We start from the raw sequence: 18,155 nt of genomic DNA on the forward strand, positions 1-18,155 counted from the left end.
TCCGGCATTCGCAGCCGTATGGGCACTCCAGGCTATTTCAGCTGGCTTAGCAAAAGTGGATGCTATCATACATCCAGCAGTGCCGCAAGTGGCGCACCTTACCACGCAGATGTCGGCGTTTGCGTCTTACGCTATCAATGCGGTCCTAGAATCTACCAGTCGCACCTCAATGGCGTCCGCCAATTCGGTAGTTTTGCGCAGAGCCTTGTGGTTAAAGGACTGGAAAGCAGATGCTGGTTCCAAAAAATGTTTAACCAGTTTGCCTTTATCTAGAGATAGACTGTTTGGCGAGCCATTGGCTGATATCATTAAGCAGTCTAAGGGTAAAGACTCCTCTTTACCACAACCCAGAACAACCAAACCTCAGCAGAAAAAGTGGCAGCAGAGGTTTCAGTCCTTTCGAGGTTCGGGCAAGACACCATTTACCTCGTCCAAAGGGACTCAGAGGACGCAAAGAAACTCAGATTCGTGGCGGGCTCACACGCGCCCCAAGAAAGCAAATGGAGGTACCGCTTCCAAAGCGGCTACCTCATGACTTCCAGCCCCCTCCCTCCGCATCGCCGGTCGGGGGCAGGCTCTCCCGCTTTTCCGGCATTTGGATGTCACAGGTCAAAGACCGGTGGGTGACGGACATTTTGTCTCGCGGGTACAGAATCGAGTTCAATTCTCGTCCTCCAGCTCGGTTCTTCAGAACCTCCCCACATCCAGACCGAGCAGATGCTCTGCTGCAGGCGGTGGGCTCCCTAAGAGCGGAAGGAGTGGTGATCCCAGTCCCTCCTCAGGAACAAGGGCAAGGGTTTTACTCCAATCTCTTTGTGGTTCCAAAAAAGGACGGCTCGTTCCGTCCTGTTCTGGACCTAAAACGGCTCAACAAACATGTGCACGCCAGGAAGTTCCGGATGGAAACCCTGCGTTCTGTCATTGCCTCAATGTCCAGAGGAGACTTCCTTGCCTCAATAGACATCAAAGATGCTTATCTCCACGTGCCAATTGCTACAGAACATCAACGTTTTCTACGTTTTGTGATAGGAGACGACCATTTTCAGTTCGTAGCTCTGCCATTTGGTCTGGCAACAGCCCCACGGGTCTTCACCAAGGTCATGGCGGCGGTGGTAGCAGTCTTGCACTCTCAGGGACACTCGGTGATCCCTTACCTAGACGATTTATTGGTCAAAGCTCCCTCTCAAGAGGCATGTCAGCACAGCCTGAATGCTACGCTGGAGACCCTACAGTCTTTCGGATGGATCATCAACTTTCCAAAGTCGATCCTATCACCGACTCAATCACTAACGTATCTTGGCATGGAGTTTCATACTCTAGCAGCGATAGTGAAGCTTCCGCTGAACAAGCAGCGGTCACTACAGACAGGGGTGCAATCTCTTCTGCAGGGCCAGTTGCATCCCTTGCGGCGCCTCATGCATTTCCTAGGGAAGATGGTGGCGGCCATGGAAGCAGTTCCCTTTGCGCAGTTTCATCTGCGCCCACTTCAATGGGACATTCTCCGCCAATGGGACGGGAAGTCAACGTCCCTGGACAGGAAAGTCTCGCTTTCCCAGACGGCCAAGGACTCCCTACAATGGTGGCTCCTTCCCACCTCATTGTCTCAGGGAAGATCCTTCCTGCCCCCATCCTGGGCAGTAGTCACGACAGATGCGAGTCTGTCAGGGTGGGGAGCAGTATTTCTCCACCACAGGGCTCAGGGGACGTGGACTCCGCAGGAGTCCACCCTTCAGATCAATGTTCTGGAGATCAGAGCAGTGTATCTTGCTCTACTGGCCTTCCAACAGTGGTTGGAAGGAAAGCAGATCCGAATCCAATCGGACAACTCCACAGCGGTGGCATACATCAACCACCAAGGAGGGACGCGCAGTCGGCAAGCCTTCCAAGAAGTCCGGCGCATTCTAATGTGGGTGGAGGACAGAGCATCCACCATATCCGCGGTTCACATCCCAGGCGTAGAAAACTGGGAAGCAGACTTCCTCAGTCGCCAGGGCATGGACGCAGGGGAATGGTCCCTTCACCCGGACGTGTTTCAGGAAATCTGTCGCCGCTGGGGAGTGCCGGACGTCGACCTAATGGCATCCCGGCACAACAACAAGGTCCCGGCATTCATGGCGAGGTCGCGCGATCAAAGAGCTCTGGCGGCAGACGCCTTGGTTCAAGATTGGTCGCAGTTTCAACTCCCATACGTGTTTCCGCCTCTGGCGCTCTTGCCCAGAGTGCTACGCAAGATCAGATCCGAGTGCAGCCGCATCATACTCGTCGCTCCAGACTGGCCGAGGAGGTCGTGGTATCCGGATCTGTGGCATCTCACGATCGGTCGACCGTGGTCACTGCCAGACCGACCAGACTTACTGTCCCAAGGGCCGTTTTTCCATCAGAATTCTGCGGCCCTGAACCTGACTGTGTGGCCATTGAGTCCTGGATCCTAGCATCTGCAGGATTATCTCAAGGAGTCGTTGCCACAATGAGACAAGCTAGAAAGTCGAATTCGGCTAAGATCTACCACAGAACGTGGAAGATTTTCTTATCCTGGTGCTCTGCTCAGGGAGTGTCTCCCTGGCCATTTGCATTGCCCAAGTTTCTTTCCTTCCTGCAATCGGGGTTAGAAAAGGGCTTGTCGCTCAGCTCCCTTAAAGGGCAAGTTTCGGCACTATCCGTGTTTTTTCAGAAGCGTCTAGCACGTCTTTCTAAGGTGCGCACGTTCCTGCAGGGGGTCTGTCATATTGTGCCCCCGTACAAGCGGCCGTTAGATCCATGGGATCTGAACAGGGTACTAGTTGCTCTCCAGAAGCCGCCCTTCGAGCCTCTGAAGGAAGTTTCCTTTTCTCGGCTGTCACAGAAAGTGGCGTTTCTTGTTGCGATCACATCGCTTCGGCGAGTGTCTGAGCTGGCAGCTCTGTCATCCAAGGCTCCCTTCCTGGTGTTCCACCAGGACAAGGTAGTGCTGCGCCCTATTCCGGAGTTTCTCCCTAAGGTCGTATCCTCTTTTCATCTTAATCAGGATATATCCTTGCCTTCGTTTTGTCCTCATCCGGTTCACCGGTATGAAAAGGACTTACGTTTGCTAGATCTGGTGGGAGCACTCAGAATCTACATTTCCCGCACGGCGCCCATGCGCCGTGCCGATGCGCTTTTTGTCCTTGTCGCTGGTCCGCGCAAGGGGTTGCAGGCTTCTAAAGCCACCCTGGCTCGATGGATCAAAGAACCAATTCTAGAGGCCTACCGTTCTGCGGGGCTTCCGGTTCCTTCAGGGCTAAAAGCCCACTCAACCAGAGCCGTGGGTGCGTCCTGGGCATTACGTCACCAGGCTTCGGCTCAACAGGTGTGCCAGGCAGCTACCTGGTCCAGTCTGCACACTTTCACCAAGCATTATCAGGTGCATACCTATGCTTCGGCGGATGCCAGCTTAGGTAGAAGAGTCCTGCAGGCGGCAGTGACACCCCCGTAGGGGAGGGCTGTTTTGCAGCTCTAACATGAGGTATTTCTTTACCCACCCAGGGACAGCTTTTGGACGTCCCAATCGTCTGGGTCTCCCAATAGAGCGCTGAAGAAGAAGGGAATTTTGTTACTTACCGTAAATTCCTTTTCTTCTAGCTCTTATTGGGAGACCCAGCACCCGCCCTGTTGTCCTTCGGGATGTTTTTTTGTTGTTTGCGGGTACACATGTTGTTCATGTTGAACGGTTTTTCAGTTCTCCGATGTTATTCGGAGTTAATTTGTTTAAACCAGTTATTGGCTTCCTCCTTCTTGCTTTGGCACTAAAACTGGAGAACCCGTGATACCACGGGGGGGGTATAGCCAGAGGGGGAGGGGCCTTGCACTTTTAATGTAGTGCTTTGTGTGGCCTCCAGAGGGCAGTAGCTATACCCCAATCGTCTGGGTCTCCCAATAAGAGCTAGAAGAAAAGGAATTTACGGTAAGTAACAAAATTCCCTTCATCATTTAGATTGTAATAATTAACGCAATATATTTTATTTAAAATTAATTATTTAATAAAATAAAATTAATATTTTATTAGATATAATACAGTAATATACTATTTTGTTGCCTAAAGAAATACAATATAATTTTCTTTGTCGCTCCTAATTGGGAGACCCAGACAATTGAGTGTATAGCTATGCCTCCGGAGGTCACACAAAGTATTACACTAAAAGTGTAAAGCCCCTCCCCTTCAGCCTATACACCCCCCGTACTGCTACGGGCTCCTCAGTTTTTATGCTTTGTGCGAAGGAGGCAGACATCCACGCATAGCTCCACAGCTTAGTCAGCAGCAGCTGCTGACTATGTCGGATGGAAGAAAAGAGGGCCCATAACAGGTCCCCCAGCATGCTCCCTTCTCACCCCACTTTTGTCGGCGGTGTTGTTAAGGTTGAGGTATCCATTGCGGGTACGCAGGCTGGAGCCCACATGCTGCTTTCCTTCCCCATCCCTCAATTAGGGCTCTGGGTGAAGTGGGATCCCATCGGTCTCCAGGCACAGGAGACCGTGCTCCATCCACAGCTCCTGAGGACCCTGCTGGATAGGAGCCGAGTATCGTTCAGGGACATGGCCCTGCTACTTGGAGGTACTCTGTGTCCCCGTGGGGACTGCGCACAGCAACACTCCAGCATTGCTGGGTGTGCTAGTGCACCGGGGACAGCAGCGCTGGCTGCATGTGTGCCACTATACACTCAGCGTCGCTGAGTGTATTTGTGTAGGGGGACTGCCGCGCTGACCGCCGCTGCCATGGTTATGCCTGCGGCGCGGCTGGGACTGTTAGTGCGCCGGGGACTTCCGCGCCGACCGCGCTTATACGGCGGCCGCGCTTATAACTATAGTCCCCGGCTTCTGCGGCCTAGTCTCATTCTTTTCCCGCCCCCAGCCCTGCCAGTCAGGGGAAGGGCGGGACGCTGTACAGGTCGGCAGCACTGAGGGCTGGAGCATGCTTTGCATACTCCACCCCCCTCACTCTGCACAGTGGGGCACCAGTTCCCGCACTTTTCTGGGTCACGCCCACGGCTCCCTCCTCTCCTCAGGACGCCGGCAGCCATTCCTCTCAGCTCTGCTAACGCTGGAGAGGAGAGACAAGCTCAAAGAGACCCAGGCAGGAATTCTGGTGCCCACACAAACGCTTTGCGCAGGCGGTAAGCAGCACCTGTGGTGCTGGCCCCACTAGTGCAGAAGTGTATTTATAGTTTATATGATTATAGTCTATACTTTACACTGTAGGGTGCACTGTTGATTTGTGGCTATTTACCCTCCTGTATTGCTCAGAGGAGACAACAGCATGTCGTCCACAAATAGCAAGGGTGCCATGGCACAGACTTACTATGCTGCCTGTGCAGCATGTACGGCTATACTGCCGGCAGGTTCCACTGACCCTCATTGTGTGCAATGCTCGGCCCCTGTGGCACTTTCTCAGCCGGAGCCTCTGCTAGGGGTGGCCCAGGGAGAACCACCTGTTAACACTGTCCAGGTGACAGGGACGGAGTTTGCAGTTTTTACTGAAAGACTTTCTGAGACTATGGCTAAGATATTAGAAGCCTTGCAGTCCAGGCCGGCATCTCAAGCCAGGGGCACTGTGGTATCATTGTCCCCTGGTTCCCCTCAGTTGGAACAGCAATGTCCTCCCGGGGTGTCTCATGGATCCCAGGGTGAGGTCTCTGACACGGACCGCAGCCCCAGACCGATTAAGCGAGCTCGCTGTGATATCCCCTCGACATCATCACAATGTTCAGGGTCTCAGCGAGAGGACTCTCTGTATGATGAAGCGGAGGTAGCTGATCAGGATTCTGATCCTGAAGCCGCTCTCAACCTTGATACTCCTGATGGGGACGCCATAGTGAATGATCTTATTGCGTCCATCAATGAAATGTTGAATATTTCTCCCTCAGCTCCTCCAGTGGAGGAGTCAGCCTCTCAGCAGGAGAAATTCCGTTTCAGGTTTCCCAAGCGTACAAAGAGTATGTTTCTGGACCACTCTGACTTCAGAGAGGCAGTCCAGAAACACCGAGCTTATCCAGATAAGCGTTTTTCCAAGCGCCTTAAGGATACACGTTACCCTTTTCCCCCTGACGTGGTCAAGGGCTGGACTCAGTGTCCCAAGGTGGATCCTCCAATCTCCAGACTGGCGGCTAGATCCATAGTTGCAGTGGAAGATGGAGCTTCACTCAAGGATGCCACTGACAAACAGATGGAGCTCTGGTTGAAATCCATCTATGAAGCTATCGGCGCATCTTTTGCTCCAGCATTCGCAGCCGTATGGGCACTCCAAGCTATCTCAGCTGGTCAGGCGCAAATTGACGCACTCACGTACGTCTGCGCCGCAGGTGACGTCCATAACCTCTCAAACGTTGGCATTTGCGTCCTACGCTATTAATGCTGTCCTGGACTCTGCGACCCGTACGGCGGTTGCAGCCGCCAATTCGGTGGTAATACGCAGGGCCTTGTGGCTGTGGGAATGGAAGGCAGATTCGGCTTCCAAAAAGTGCTTAACTGGATTGCCATTTTCTGGCGACCGTTTGTTTGGTGAGAGATTGGATGAAATCATCAAACAATCCAAGGGAAAGGAAACATCCTTACCCCAAGCCAAACCAAAAACACCCCAACAGAGGAGGGGACAGTCGAGGTTTCGGTCCTTTCGGGGTGCGGGCAGGTCACAATTCTCCTCGTCCAAAAGGCCTCAGAAGGATCAGAGGAACGCCGACGCATGGCGGTCTAAATCACGCCCTAAAAAGACCGCCGGTGGTGCCGCTACCAAGGCGGCTTCCTCATGACTTGCGGCCTCCTCACACCGCATCCTCGGTCGGTGGCAGGCTCTCCCGCTTTTGCGACACCTGGCTGCCACAGGTAAAAGACCGTTGGGTGAGAGACATTTTGTCTCACGGTTACAGGATAGAGTTCAGCTCTCGTCCTCCGACTCGATTCTTCAGAACATCTCCGCCTCCCGAGCGAGCCGAGGCTCTTCTGCAGGCGGTGGGCATTCTGAAGGCAGAAGGAGTGGTGGTCCCGGTTCCTCTTCAGCAACAGGGTCACGGTTTCTACTCCAACCTGTTTGTGGTTCCAAAGAAGGACGGGTCTTTCCGTCCTGTTTTGGATCTAAAACTGCTCAACAAACACGTAAGGACCAGGCGGTTCCGGATGGAATCCCTCCGCTCCGTCATCGCCTCAATGTCCCAAGGAGATTTCCTAGCATCGATCGATATCAAGGATGCTTATCTCCACGTACCAATTGCTCCAGAGCATCAGCGCTTCTTGCGCTTCGCCATAGGAGACGAACACCTTCAGTTCGCGGCACTGCCGTTCGGCCTGGCGACAGCCCCAAGGGTTGTCACCAAGGTCATGGCTACAGTAGTTGCGGTCCTCCACTCTCAGGGTCACTCAGTGATACCTTACTTAGACGATCTGCTGGTCAAGGCACCCTCTCAAGAGGCATGCCAACACAGCCTCAACGTTACTCTGGAGATTCTCCAGAGTTTCGGGTGGATCATCAATTTTCCAAAGTCAAATCTGACACCGGTCCAATCGCTGACATATCTTGGCAGGGAAGATGGTGGCAGCAATGGAAGCAGTCCCTTTCGCGCAGTTTCACCTGCGTCCTCTTCAATGGGACATCCTACGCAAGTGGGACAGGAGGCCGACGTCCCTAGACAGGAACGTCTCCCTCTCTCAAGCAACCAAAGCTTCCCTTCGGTGGTGGCTTCTTCCCACCTCATTATCGAAAGGGAAATCCTTCCTACCCCCATCCTGGGCGGTGGTCACGACGGACGCGAGCCTGTCAGGGTGGGGAGCAGTTTTTCTCCACCACAGGGCTCAGGGTACGTGGACTCAGCAAGAGTCCTCACTTCAGATCAATGTTCTGGAGATCAGGGCAGTGTATCTTGCCCTAAAAGCGTTCCAGCAGTGGCTGGAAGGCAAGCAGATCCGAATTCAGTCGGACAACTCCACAGCGGTGGCTTACATCAACCACCAAGGTGGGACACGCAGTCGGCAAGCCTTCCAGGAAGTCCGGAGGATTCTGCTGTGGGTGGAAGCCACAGCATCCACCATATCCGCAGTTCACATCCCGGGCGTAGAAAACTGGGAAGCAGACTTTCTCAGTCGCCAGGGCATGGACGCAGGGGAATGGTCCCTTCACCCGGACGTGTTTCAGGAGATCTGTTGCCGCTGGGGGATGCCGGACGTCGACCTAATGGCGTCACTGCACAACAACAAGGTCCCAACATTCATGGCTCGATCTCAAGATCACAGAGCTCTGGCGGCAGACGCCTTAGTTCAGGATTGGTCGCAGTTTCAGCTTCCTTATGTGTTTCTTCCTCTGGCTCTGTTGCCCAGAGTGTTACGCAAGATAAGGGCCGACTGCCGCCGCGCCATCCTCGTCGCTCCAGACTGGCCGAGGAGGTCGTGGTACCCGGATCTGTGGCATCTCACGGTCGGCCAACCGTGGGCACTGCCAGACCGACCAGATTTGCTGTCTCAAGGGCCGTTTTTCCATCTGAATTCTGCGGCCCTCAACCTGACTGTGTGGCCATTGAGTCCTGGATCCTAGCGTCTTCAGGATTATCTCAAGAGGTCATTGCCACTATGAGACAAGCTAGGAAACCAACGTCCGCCAAGATCTACCACAGGACGTGGAAAATATTCCTGTCGTGGTGCTCTGCTCAGGCGTTTTCTCCCTGGCCATTTGCCTTGCCCACTTTTCATCTCAATCAGGACATCTCCTTACCCTCGTTTTGTCCTCATCCAGTTCACCAATGTGAAAAGGATTTGCACTTGTTAGATCTGGTGAGAGCACTCAGACTCTACATTTCTCGTACGGCACCCCTGCGCCGCTCCGATGCTCTCTTTGTCCTTGTCGCTGGCCAGCGTAAAGGGACACAAGCTTCCAAATCAACCCTGGCTCGGTGGATCAAGGAACCAATTCTCGAAGCTTACCGTTCCTCGGGGCTTCCGGTTCCCTCAGGACTGAAGGCCCATTCTACCAGGGCCGTGGGAGCGTCCTGGGCCTTGCGACACCAGGCTACGGCTCAGCAGATGTGTCAGTTAACTACCTGGTCGAGCCTGCACACTTTCACGAAACACTATCAGATGCATACCTATGCTTCGGCAGATGCCAGCCTAGGTAGGCGAGTCCTTCAGGCGGCAGTTGCCCACCTGTAGGACGGAGCCGTTACGGCTCTATTATGAGGTATTATTTACCCACCCAGGGACTGCTTTTGGACGTCCCAATTGTCTGGGTCTCCCAATTAGGAGCGACAAAGAAGAAGGGAATTTTGTTTACTTACCGTAAATTCCTTTTCTTCTAGCTCCAATTGGGAGACCCAGCACCCGCCCCTGTTTTTTGTATACACATGTTGTTCATGTTAAATGGTTTCAGTTCTCCGATATTCCTTCGGATTGAATTTACTTTAAACCAGTTTATAATTTTTTCCTCCTTCTTGCTTTTGCACCAAAACTGATGAGCCCGTAGCAGTACGGGGGGTGTATAGGCTGAAGGGGAGGGGCTTTACACTTTTAGTGTAATACTTTGTGTGGCCTCTGGAGGCATAGCTATACACCCAATTGTCTGGGTCTCCCAATTGGAGCTAGAAGAAAAGGAATTTACGGTAAGTAAACAAAATTCCCTTCTTTATTAAAAATATTACAACATAATCATTTATAAAACAAAATATTCAAATTGTCCCTCCAGCAAAGGAGACAAACTCTAGCGCAGCGCTATATCTATCTATCTATCTAACTATCTCTCTCTGGCTCAGAATCCCAATTTTGCAGACACTGTGTTTCGGGGTGCTTGCTATGGGGTGTCTGATCTGGCTCATGAGAAACTTTGTGGGGACCACGGGAGAACACTATCCTTAAAGGAGTTGTCCGACATTAGCTTAACAAAAATTTTTGAGTTTATCTGTGCTGTATTGTCATATAAATCACACCTACATTGTTATTTTTTGTTTTCTAACTTTTGTTCCTCTTGAATTATCTCTTTATTCTCTGCAGCTCCTTGTTTACATTCAGCTCCAGCAAACATGACCACTTCCTGTGCTGAACCTCAGTCAGAGCTGTCACCACCCACCCCAGTGTCCAGCCCCACCCCAGTGTCCAGCCTCGCCCTCTGCTCGCCCCCTGCACACACATTCCCTGTCGGTATTCTTCCCCAGCACCTGACCTGGTATCACTACAGCATTGCAAATAACAGCCCCACATCGGGCTCTGCACCGCACACATATGGCTCTGCACCGCACACATATGGCTCTGCACCCCACACATATGGCTCTGCACCGCACACGCACACATATGGCTCTGCACCGCACACATATGGCTCTGCACCGCACACATATGGCTCTGCACCGCACACATATGGCTCTGCACCGCACACATATGGCTCTGCACCGCACACATATGGCTCTGCACCGCACACATATGGCTCTGCACCGCACACATATGGCTCTGCACCGCACACATATGGCTCTGCACCGCACACATATGGCTCTGCACTGCACACATATGGCTCTGCACTGCACACATATGGCTCTGCACTGCACACATATGGCTCTGCACTGCACACATATGGCTCTGCACTGCACACATATGGCTCTGCACTGCACACATATGGCTCTGCACCGCACACATATGGCTCTGCACCGCACACATATGGCTCTGCACCGCACACATATGGCTCTGCACCGCACGAATATGGCTCTGCACCGCACACGCACGAATATGGCTCTGCACCGCACACGCACGAATATGGCTCTGCACCGCACACGCACGAATATGGCTCTGCACCGCACACGCACGAATATGGCTCTGCACCGCACACGCACGAATATGGCTCTGCACCGCACACGCACACATATGGCTCTGTACCGCACACTCACACATATGGCTCTGTACCGCACACATATGGCTCTGTACCGCACACGCACACATATGGCTCTGCACCGCACACGCACACATATGGCTCTGCAACCCCCCCCCATCCCCATCGGCAACACATGTGGAGTACATATTCACCTGTCCTCGGTCCCCGCCGCTCCTGCACGTTCGCGCGCTGTCTGTGCTCTGGCCATATCAGCACAGTAGTGACGTCACCGCTGTGCTGAAGAGAGCACAGACAGCCGGAAGGACAGTGATGCAGCGCTGCTCTGCTTCTCATCAGCACTTTCAAATGTACCGGCATCTGTGATCTGTGATGCCGGTACATTTGAATGTGTGATCCTGAGCAGGGGGCCCGGTGCTGGAGCTGACACCACGGCAGCTGCCGCCAGGCCCCGCCCCCAGCTCACGGACCCCACAGCATTGCAGGGGGAGGTTACTGGAGAGTAAGAGGTGCGGGGGAATGTGTGGGAGGGTGCAGGGAAGGGGGCGGGGCTCATCACACTGTAGACACCCAGCAGGGAGGCGACATGCTGTTCCACATTTGCATGTCAACATGGCCCTGCCCATGTAGACATGAAATGACCGGAAGCAGCAAAATCGCGGCAGGAGCGGTCACATGACCGCTCTGAGCCGGGTAGAGGGGCTGACAGCGGGGCAGGTAAGTGGTCTCTATCTACTTACCTGCCCCAATGTAGCCCAATAGGGAAATAAAAAAAAAATGTCGAAGCCGGATAACCCCTTTTAAGGAGATTTTGCAAGCCAGTTTGGCTGCCAGTAAAACAATAAAACAAAATAGTAATTATTTTTTTATTTATAAAATTAATATGAATATTTTATTAAAATTTTGCTTTTTAAATATTTTTATTTTGATTTTGCCAATAAACAGAAAATATAATATATTAAAAGTATTTATTTTACTTAATAAAAATATATTTATCAAAATATAAAAATATAATTTATTTCGGCATTATTAAATTAGTATTACCGTATTTTTCGCTTTATAAGACGCACTTTTGCTCCCCCAAATTTTGGGGGAAGGTAGGGGGTGTGTCTTATAGTGTGTGTGTGTGTGTGTGTGTGTGTGTGTGTGTGTATGTAAATTTATATATAATTATAAATAAATATATATTATAAAAAATATATATTATATTATAAAAATATATTGTATATATAATTTTACTGCAGGGTCCGCTCTGGAGCGGTCTGGGGGCTGGTGAAGCTGCGGGAGGGAGCCTTTGATCTCCTGCTCCCGCTCATATAATATGCACAGCCGCTGTCCATCACCATGGTGCTGAAACCGCACGATGGGCTGGGGCGCATATTATATGTGCCTGCGCCCCCCCCCCTTTGATGGCACATGATCCCCCCCCCCCCCCCGTGTTAGATATGGCCCCCATGCTGCTGCACATAGTAAAATAATACGCTCTTTACTCACCTCCTCCAGCGCTGATCTCCCGGTGTCTCTGCTGCTGCTGTCTGTGATCAGGCACGCAGAGATGATATCACTCTGCTGTGCCGATCACACGACCGGCGCCGAGAACCAGGAAGTGGAGGAAGCCGGAGCTCACAAGCACGGAGGGAGACACAAGGAGGGACAGCGCTGAGAAGGTAAGCAAAGAGTGTTTTGTTTTACTAAAAGCAGCATCCTGGGGGCGATAACTAACACAGGGGGCCGTGTGCAGCAATAGTAGGCCGTGTGCCAGCCATAGGGGACATGTGGCATCACTGGGGGACGTGTGCCAGCACAATGGGGCTATATTCAATATAAGGTGGCCATATCCAGATTAAGGGGGCTAATTTTAGGATGGGGGGGCTATGAGGGACATATATCCTATATGATTTGTTAGATGGACACTGGCATTATAAGACGGACCCCATTTATTAAAAAATTCTCTATTCCTTCACCAAATTTGGAGATGCGACTTATAATCAGGTGCATCTTATAAAGCGAAAAATACGGTAAATGTTGCCAAAATAAAAATATATAATTTAAGATTTGTATTTTTTTTATAAAATATTTAACTGTTACAATCATAATAATTTATTATTATTATTAAAAATAATAATAATTTATTATTTATTTTATTTTCCCACATGATCTGGTTTGAGTCTAGACCGCCTGTCTCCAGCCTTATATCTGCCTGTGTCTCTCCTCCGCAGCACACCATGGTCCGGCACATGCTTTCCCATAACCCGGGTGAGCGGCCGGAGGCTGAAGAGATCATAGAGAGCCCGGTGTTTGAGAACGTTGACCTCCCCAGTAATCTACTCCTCCGGCAGCGCTCGCGGACACTCAGCTCCTCCGGCCTGAAGAACCTGAAGCATTCCAGCAAGTGACGGGACATCTGCAGCGGTCCGGATTCCGCAATGTCTCCGGCCGGGGTCTCTGGGCTCCGCACTGGCACAAAACTTGTTTTATACTGTTCAGACGTCTCTTTTATAATGGACCTGGGGGCTTTATGAAGACTGGAGGCCGTCCAGTAGGATGAGCGCTCTCTTCCTCCCCCGATCTGCCCTCTTCGAGCTCCGAACCTCTTAATCTTCTAAACCCCATAGTCTGTGTCTCTCCGGGTTTTTATTTTTTTTTTCTTTATCAGTTTTTTCTATGAAGTGAAGCACAGATGAGAAGATGTTGGATTGGGGGGAGGGGGGATTTATGAGAAGAAATATTTTTCTAAATTAATGAGGGGGTTACATGTTTTTATATGGATGAAAATTCATTTAATGGAGTTGCCCAGGACTTTTTCGCCACGCCTTTCTATAGGTTGTGTCTGGTCACAATGAAAGCTGCAATACCGGGCACGACCTGTGCACACATGTGGCGCTGTCCTTGGTTTTGTTATCTTGGACAACTCCTTATTAAGGCTGTGACACAATGATGACAGGTACACGTTAGCAATTGGATTATGGACATCTACTCTATAGATATGATGAGCGACTTAGCGGATACTTGTTTTTTTTTTTTCTTTTTTAACTCCAGAGCTGCATTCACAATGCTTCCGCTCCTGTGCCGACTTCTCCATTCTTTCTTTTATGGATCCAGGTGGGGCTTTTATGGATCCAGCAGGGGCTTTTATGTTTAATGTCTAGGATGCAGTTTGACTCCCCCTTCCCACCAGGGGAACATTGAGGTCTCTCCCAAAGCTTCCTGATGTCCCTTAAAGGGGTTGTCCAGACAGATCCAATTAAGGGGAGAAAACGATATGATGGGTCGGACCGTCGAGGCTTGTCACGCAGGATCGGTCATATTCACTGTATTGGCAGCGGTCTCTGCTGCGATGGCCGCCTGTGCTGAAGCCGCGTCTCCACACCTTTGTCGGGTCTGACATGGACCCCAATCATGGACATCACCTTTTTTAAAGAGCACTGTCAGGACCAGAACACAAAAAATGTTCGGATGTCTATGGTTTGCATCTGTGGTTGCAGTTCAGAGAATATAGGCACGATTTAAGGTTTTTTTGCTTTCCCCCCCCCCACACTTTAAATGCACTTTTTTTTTTTTGTTTATTACCTAAAAAATAAAAAAAACTTTTGCTGTTAGGTTTTGAGTTTTTCACTGGTTTGGCTTTTGCATGCTTTTTGTTTCACCCCCCCACTCCTATAGACATTGCTGAGTTATCTGAGAATCTGTCAGTTGTCAGTGAGCTTTCGCTGCCAGAGGGTTTTTTTAATTCTTTGGTTTTACCTATTGTTTTCTTAGCCCCTCTGGGCTGATTTTTCGGTCACATTAAAGGTGGAGCTGAACTTTATGGTCCAAAATCTGCTGAGAGGAGCCCAGAAGAAGAAAGACAAGAGTTATAGTAAGAGCTCACTGACTGATTCTCAGAGAACTCTGCAGCCAATATTCTGCAGAGGGAGAAATAAAAGCTTGTAATTGCCAAACGGTGCAAACCTCTTAGAAAGTTGTCCACTACTTTTATCTTGATGGTCTAACCTTTTGGATAGGTCATCAATGTCTGAATAGCCGGGGTCCGACACCTCGCACCCCCTTCGATCAGCTGTGCTTGGGGCCAGCGACTGCAGCAGGAATTGCTCCGCTCTGGAGCTGCTCTATCAACCGATAGTGGCCGGGAACTATTGGTTTGAATGGGAGGTGGATGCTGCTGTCCGGCCATTGTCCAAAGATGGAGCAGCTCTGAACTGAGCATTTCTGGCACCGAGGACAAAAGGACAGATGATTGGAGGGGTGCGGGGTGTTGGACCCTGGCTGATCAGACATTGATGACCTATCCTAAAAACAGGCCATCAATGTAAAAGTAGTGGCCAACCTCTCGAAAACAAAGCAATAAAAGCATTCAATTGAAGAATGGGGGGAAATAACTCAAAGATGGATGAATCTTCTCTTTTTTTGTTTTTTAATAAAAAATTTTTTTAATATATTATGTAAAAAACAAAAAAACCAAAATATTATATATATATATATATATATATATATATATATAATATATATATATATATATATAATTTTTTTTTTTTTTTTTTTTAAAGCCTCGTTTATTTAAATAGACAAACTGCAATACCGGATATGTCCTCTGGGCTTGAGTGGCGCTAGTAACTACTGATCCATTTTTTTTTCACTACTTTTTTTTTTTTTCGTTTTCCTCCTGTTTTAGAGTGGCGGTGCATCAATTGGGGGGGGGGGGTGTTTGATTGTGAGGATGGAGCTACAAATAAGCGGCGTCTCCATGCTTGGGTCTAACGGCCCATTCAACAGGAGTAAAGTTGCATTTTTATGGTTTCCTTGTTTTTTGTTTTTTTGTCTTTCGTCTCTCTGGTCTATTGGGTAATTTATCGGCTGCTGTCGTTTTAACCCCTTGTAGTCCTGAGTCTGTTCTTTTATAAATGTTTATCTGTTTATCTTTTTCTATGACTGTTCCCGATTTCTATGACGGTTAGTGACTTTTGTAGACTCTGCCCTTGCTGGTGGTTGTCACTACGTTCTCTTGTTGAACGCCCGGGGGCAGCCATATCCCTTTTTGGCTTAGCACAATACAGTGTACCCCGCTCATTGCCTTTCAACTGCACAAATAGTCCCGATTGCACTAAGGACATGGCTTCGCCGGCGAACACTGGTCTCTGTGGATGGCGTTTTTTTTTTTTTTAGTTTTGTTTTGTATCAGTTTTTGATGGTTTCCCTCTCGATGTCTTACTTGCTCCAAGGTTTGTAACCAGCAATTCCCGGCTCGTGGATAATTTCAGGGGTAAAGGTTGTGCTTGTTATGTACATAGGTTTTATTTATGAAGTCAATCCGTTGGGTTGGTGCTGTACAGAGCACTTATTGCGGATCCACCACAAGTGCATTATTACATTGTGACTTTTTTCAAGTCTAAGTGATTTTAATAATAAAAAAGAAAAAAATATATTTATTGGTCGTGGCTTCATTTCTTAATGTGTCTGGGTCCGGGGCTTGTCTGCTGGAGAATGGAGGCAGCTCATGGCAGGTCGGGTAGAGGGGAAAAAATCAACTTTCTTTGTCGCTCTATTGGGAGACCCAGACAATTGGGTGTATAGCTACTGCCTCCGGAGGCCACACAAAGTATTACACTTAAAAGTGTAAGGCCCCTCCCCTTCTGCCTATACACCCCCCGTGGGATCACGGGCTCCTCAGTTTTCATGCTTTGTGCGAAGGAGGCCAGACATCCACGCATAGCTCCACTGTTTAGTCAGCAGCAGCTGCTGACTTTGTCGGATGGAAGAAAAGAGGGCCCATACTAGGGCCCCCAGCATGCTCCCTTCTCACCCCACTTTTGTCGGCGGTGTTTGTTAAGGTTGAGGTACCCATTGCGGGTACGGAGGCTGGAGCCCACATGCTGCTTTCCTTCCCCATCCCCTTAGGGCTCTGGGTGAAGTGGGATCCTATCGGTCTCCAGGCACAGGAGACCGTGCTCCGTCCACAGCCCCTGGGAATCTGCTGGACATGGAGCTGAGTATCGTCAGGGACAGGACCCTGCTACATTAAGGTACTCTGTGTCCCCGTACAAATCGCGCACACACACACCAGCATTGCTGGGTGTGTTAGTGCGCCGGGGGCAGCAGTGCGGCGCGCTTGTGCTATTACTCACTGCAGCTTTGCTGAGTGAGTTTATGTCTTACGAACTGCCGCGCCGGCCGCTGCTGGCGGTTTTTACACTGCGGCGCGGCTGGGACTTGTGGTGCGCCGGGGACTTACGCGCTGGCCGTGCTTATACGACGGCCGCGCTTATAAATCGAGTCCCCGGCTTTTGCGGCCTAGTTTCGTTTCGTTCCCGCCCCCAGGCCTGCCAGTCAGGGGAAGGGCGGGACGCTGTTCAGAACGTCAGCGCCGAGGGCTGGAGTCTGCTTAGCATACTCCAACCCCCCTCACTGGGCACAGTGGGACGCCAGTTTCCCGCACTTTGTCTGGGGCACGCCCACGGCCCGCCCCTCTTCACAGGACGCCGGCAGCCATTCCTGTTTGCAGTCTGAGTGGAGAAGGGAGACAAGCTCTGGGAGACCCAGACACGGGATTCTGGCGATCACACACCCGCTTTTGAGCGGGCGGTAAGCGGCACCTCGGGTGCTGACCCCACTAGTGCCGAAGTGTTCATTTGTACTTTATGCTTGTATGCTATACATTGCACTGTACGGTCGCTATTCTTGGCTATATACCCTCCTAGATTGCTAGACAACAGCATGTCGTCCGCAAAAAGCAAGGGGGCCAAGGCACAGGCTTTCTATGCTACTTGTACCGCATGTGAGGCTGTTCTACCGGCAGGTGCCACTGACCCCCATTGTGTGCAATGTTCGGCCCATGTAGCACTTGCTCAGCCGGGGTCTCTGCTAGAGGTGGCCCAAGGAGAACCACCTGTGAACACTGTCCAGGTGACAGGGACGGAGTTTGCAGTTTTTGCTGATAGATTGTCGGTGACTATGTCTAAAATCCTTGAGACTTTGCAGTCCAGACCGGTAACTCAGACCATGGGCACTGTTGATTCAATGCTCCCTGGCCCCCCTCATTTGGAACAAATCCGTGCTCCGGGGGGGTCCCATGCATCCCGGGGTGAAGGCTCTGACACGGACGACAGTCCCAGACAGCCTAAGCGAGCTCGCTGGGAGCGATCCTCGACTTCATCACACTGGTCAGGGTCCCAGCAGGAGGACTCTCTGTATGATGAGGCAGAGGTAGCTGATCAGGATTCTGATCCTGAGACCGCTCTCAATCTGGATACACCTGATGGGGACGCAATAGTGAATGATCTCATAGCGTCCATCAATAAAATGTTGGATATTTCTCCCCCAGCTCCTCCAGTGGAGGAGTCAGCTTCACAGCAGGAGAAAT

The 18,155-nt window shown here is 50.7% G+C and overlaps 1 protein-coding gene across 3 annotated transcripts in view; it reads left to right on the top strand.

Annotated features, from left to right (window-relative positions):
* The window catches only part of EIF2AK3 (eukaryotic translation initiation factor 2 alpha kinase 3), a 106,420-nt gene extending 90,200 nt beyond the window's left edge, over positions 1-16,220 (top strand). For all 3 annotated transcript variants that reach the window (XM_075346675.1, XM_075346683.1, XM_075346691.1), the window contains one exon: positions 13,018-16,220. In XM_075346675.1, the coding sequence (XP_075202790.1) occupies positions 13,018-13,194 (177 nt within the window). In that variant the 3' untranslated portion in view covers positions 13,195-16,220. The remainder of the gene's footprint in view (positions 1-13,017) is intronic.
* The last annotated feature ends 1,935 nt before the right edge of the window (positions 16,221-18,155 follow it).

The sequence above is a fragment of the Anomaloglossus baeobatrachus genome, chromosome 1 (genome assembly GCF_048569485.1).
Source record: "Anomaloglossus baeobatrachus isolate aAnoBae1 chromosome 1, aAnoBae1.hap1, whole genome shotgun sequence".
Lineage (NCBI taxonomy): Eukaryota > Metazoa > Chordata > Amphibia > Anura > Aromobatidae > Anomaloglossus > Anomaloglossus baeobatrachus.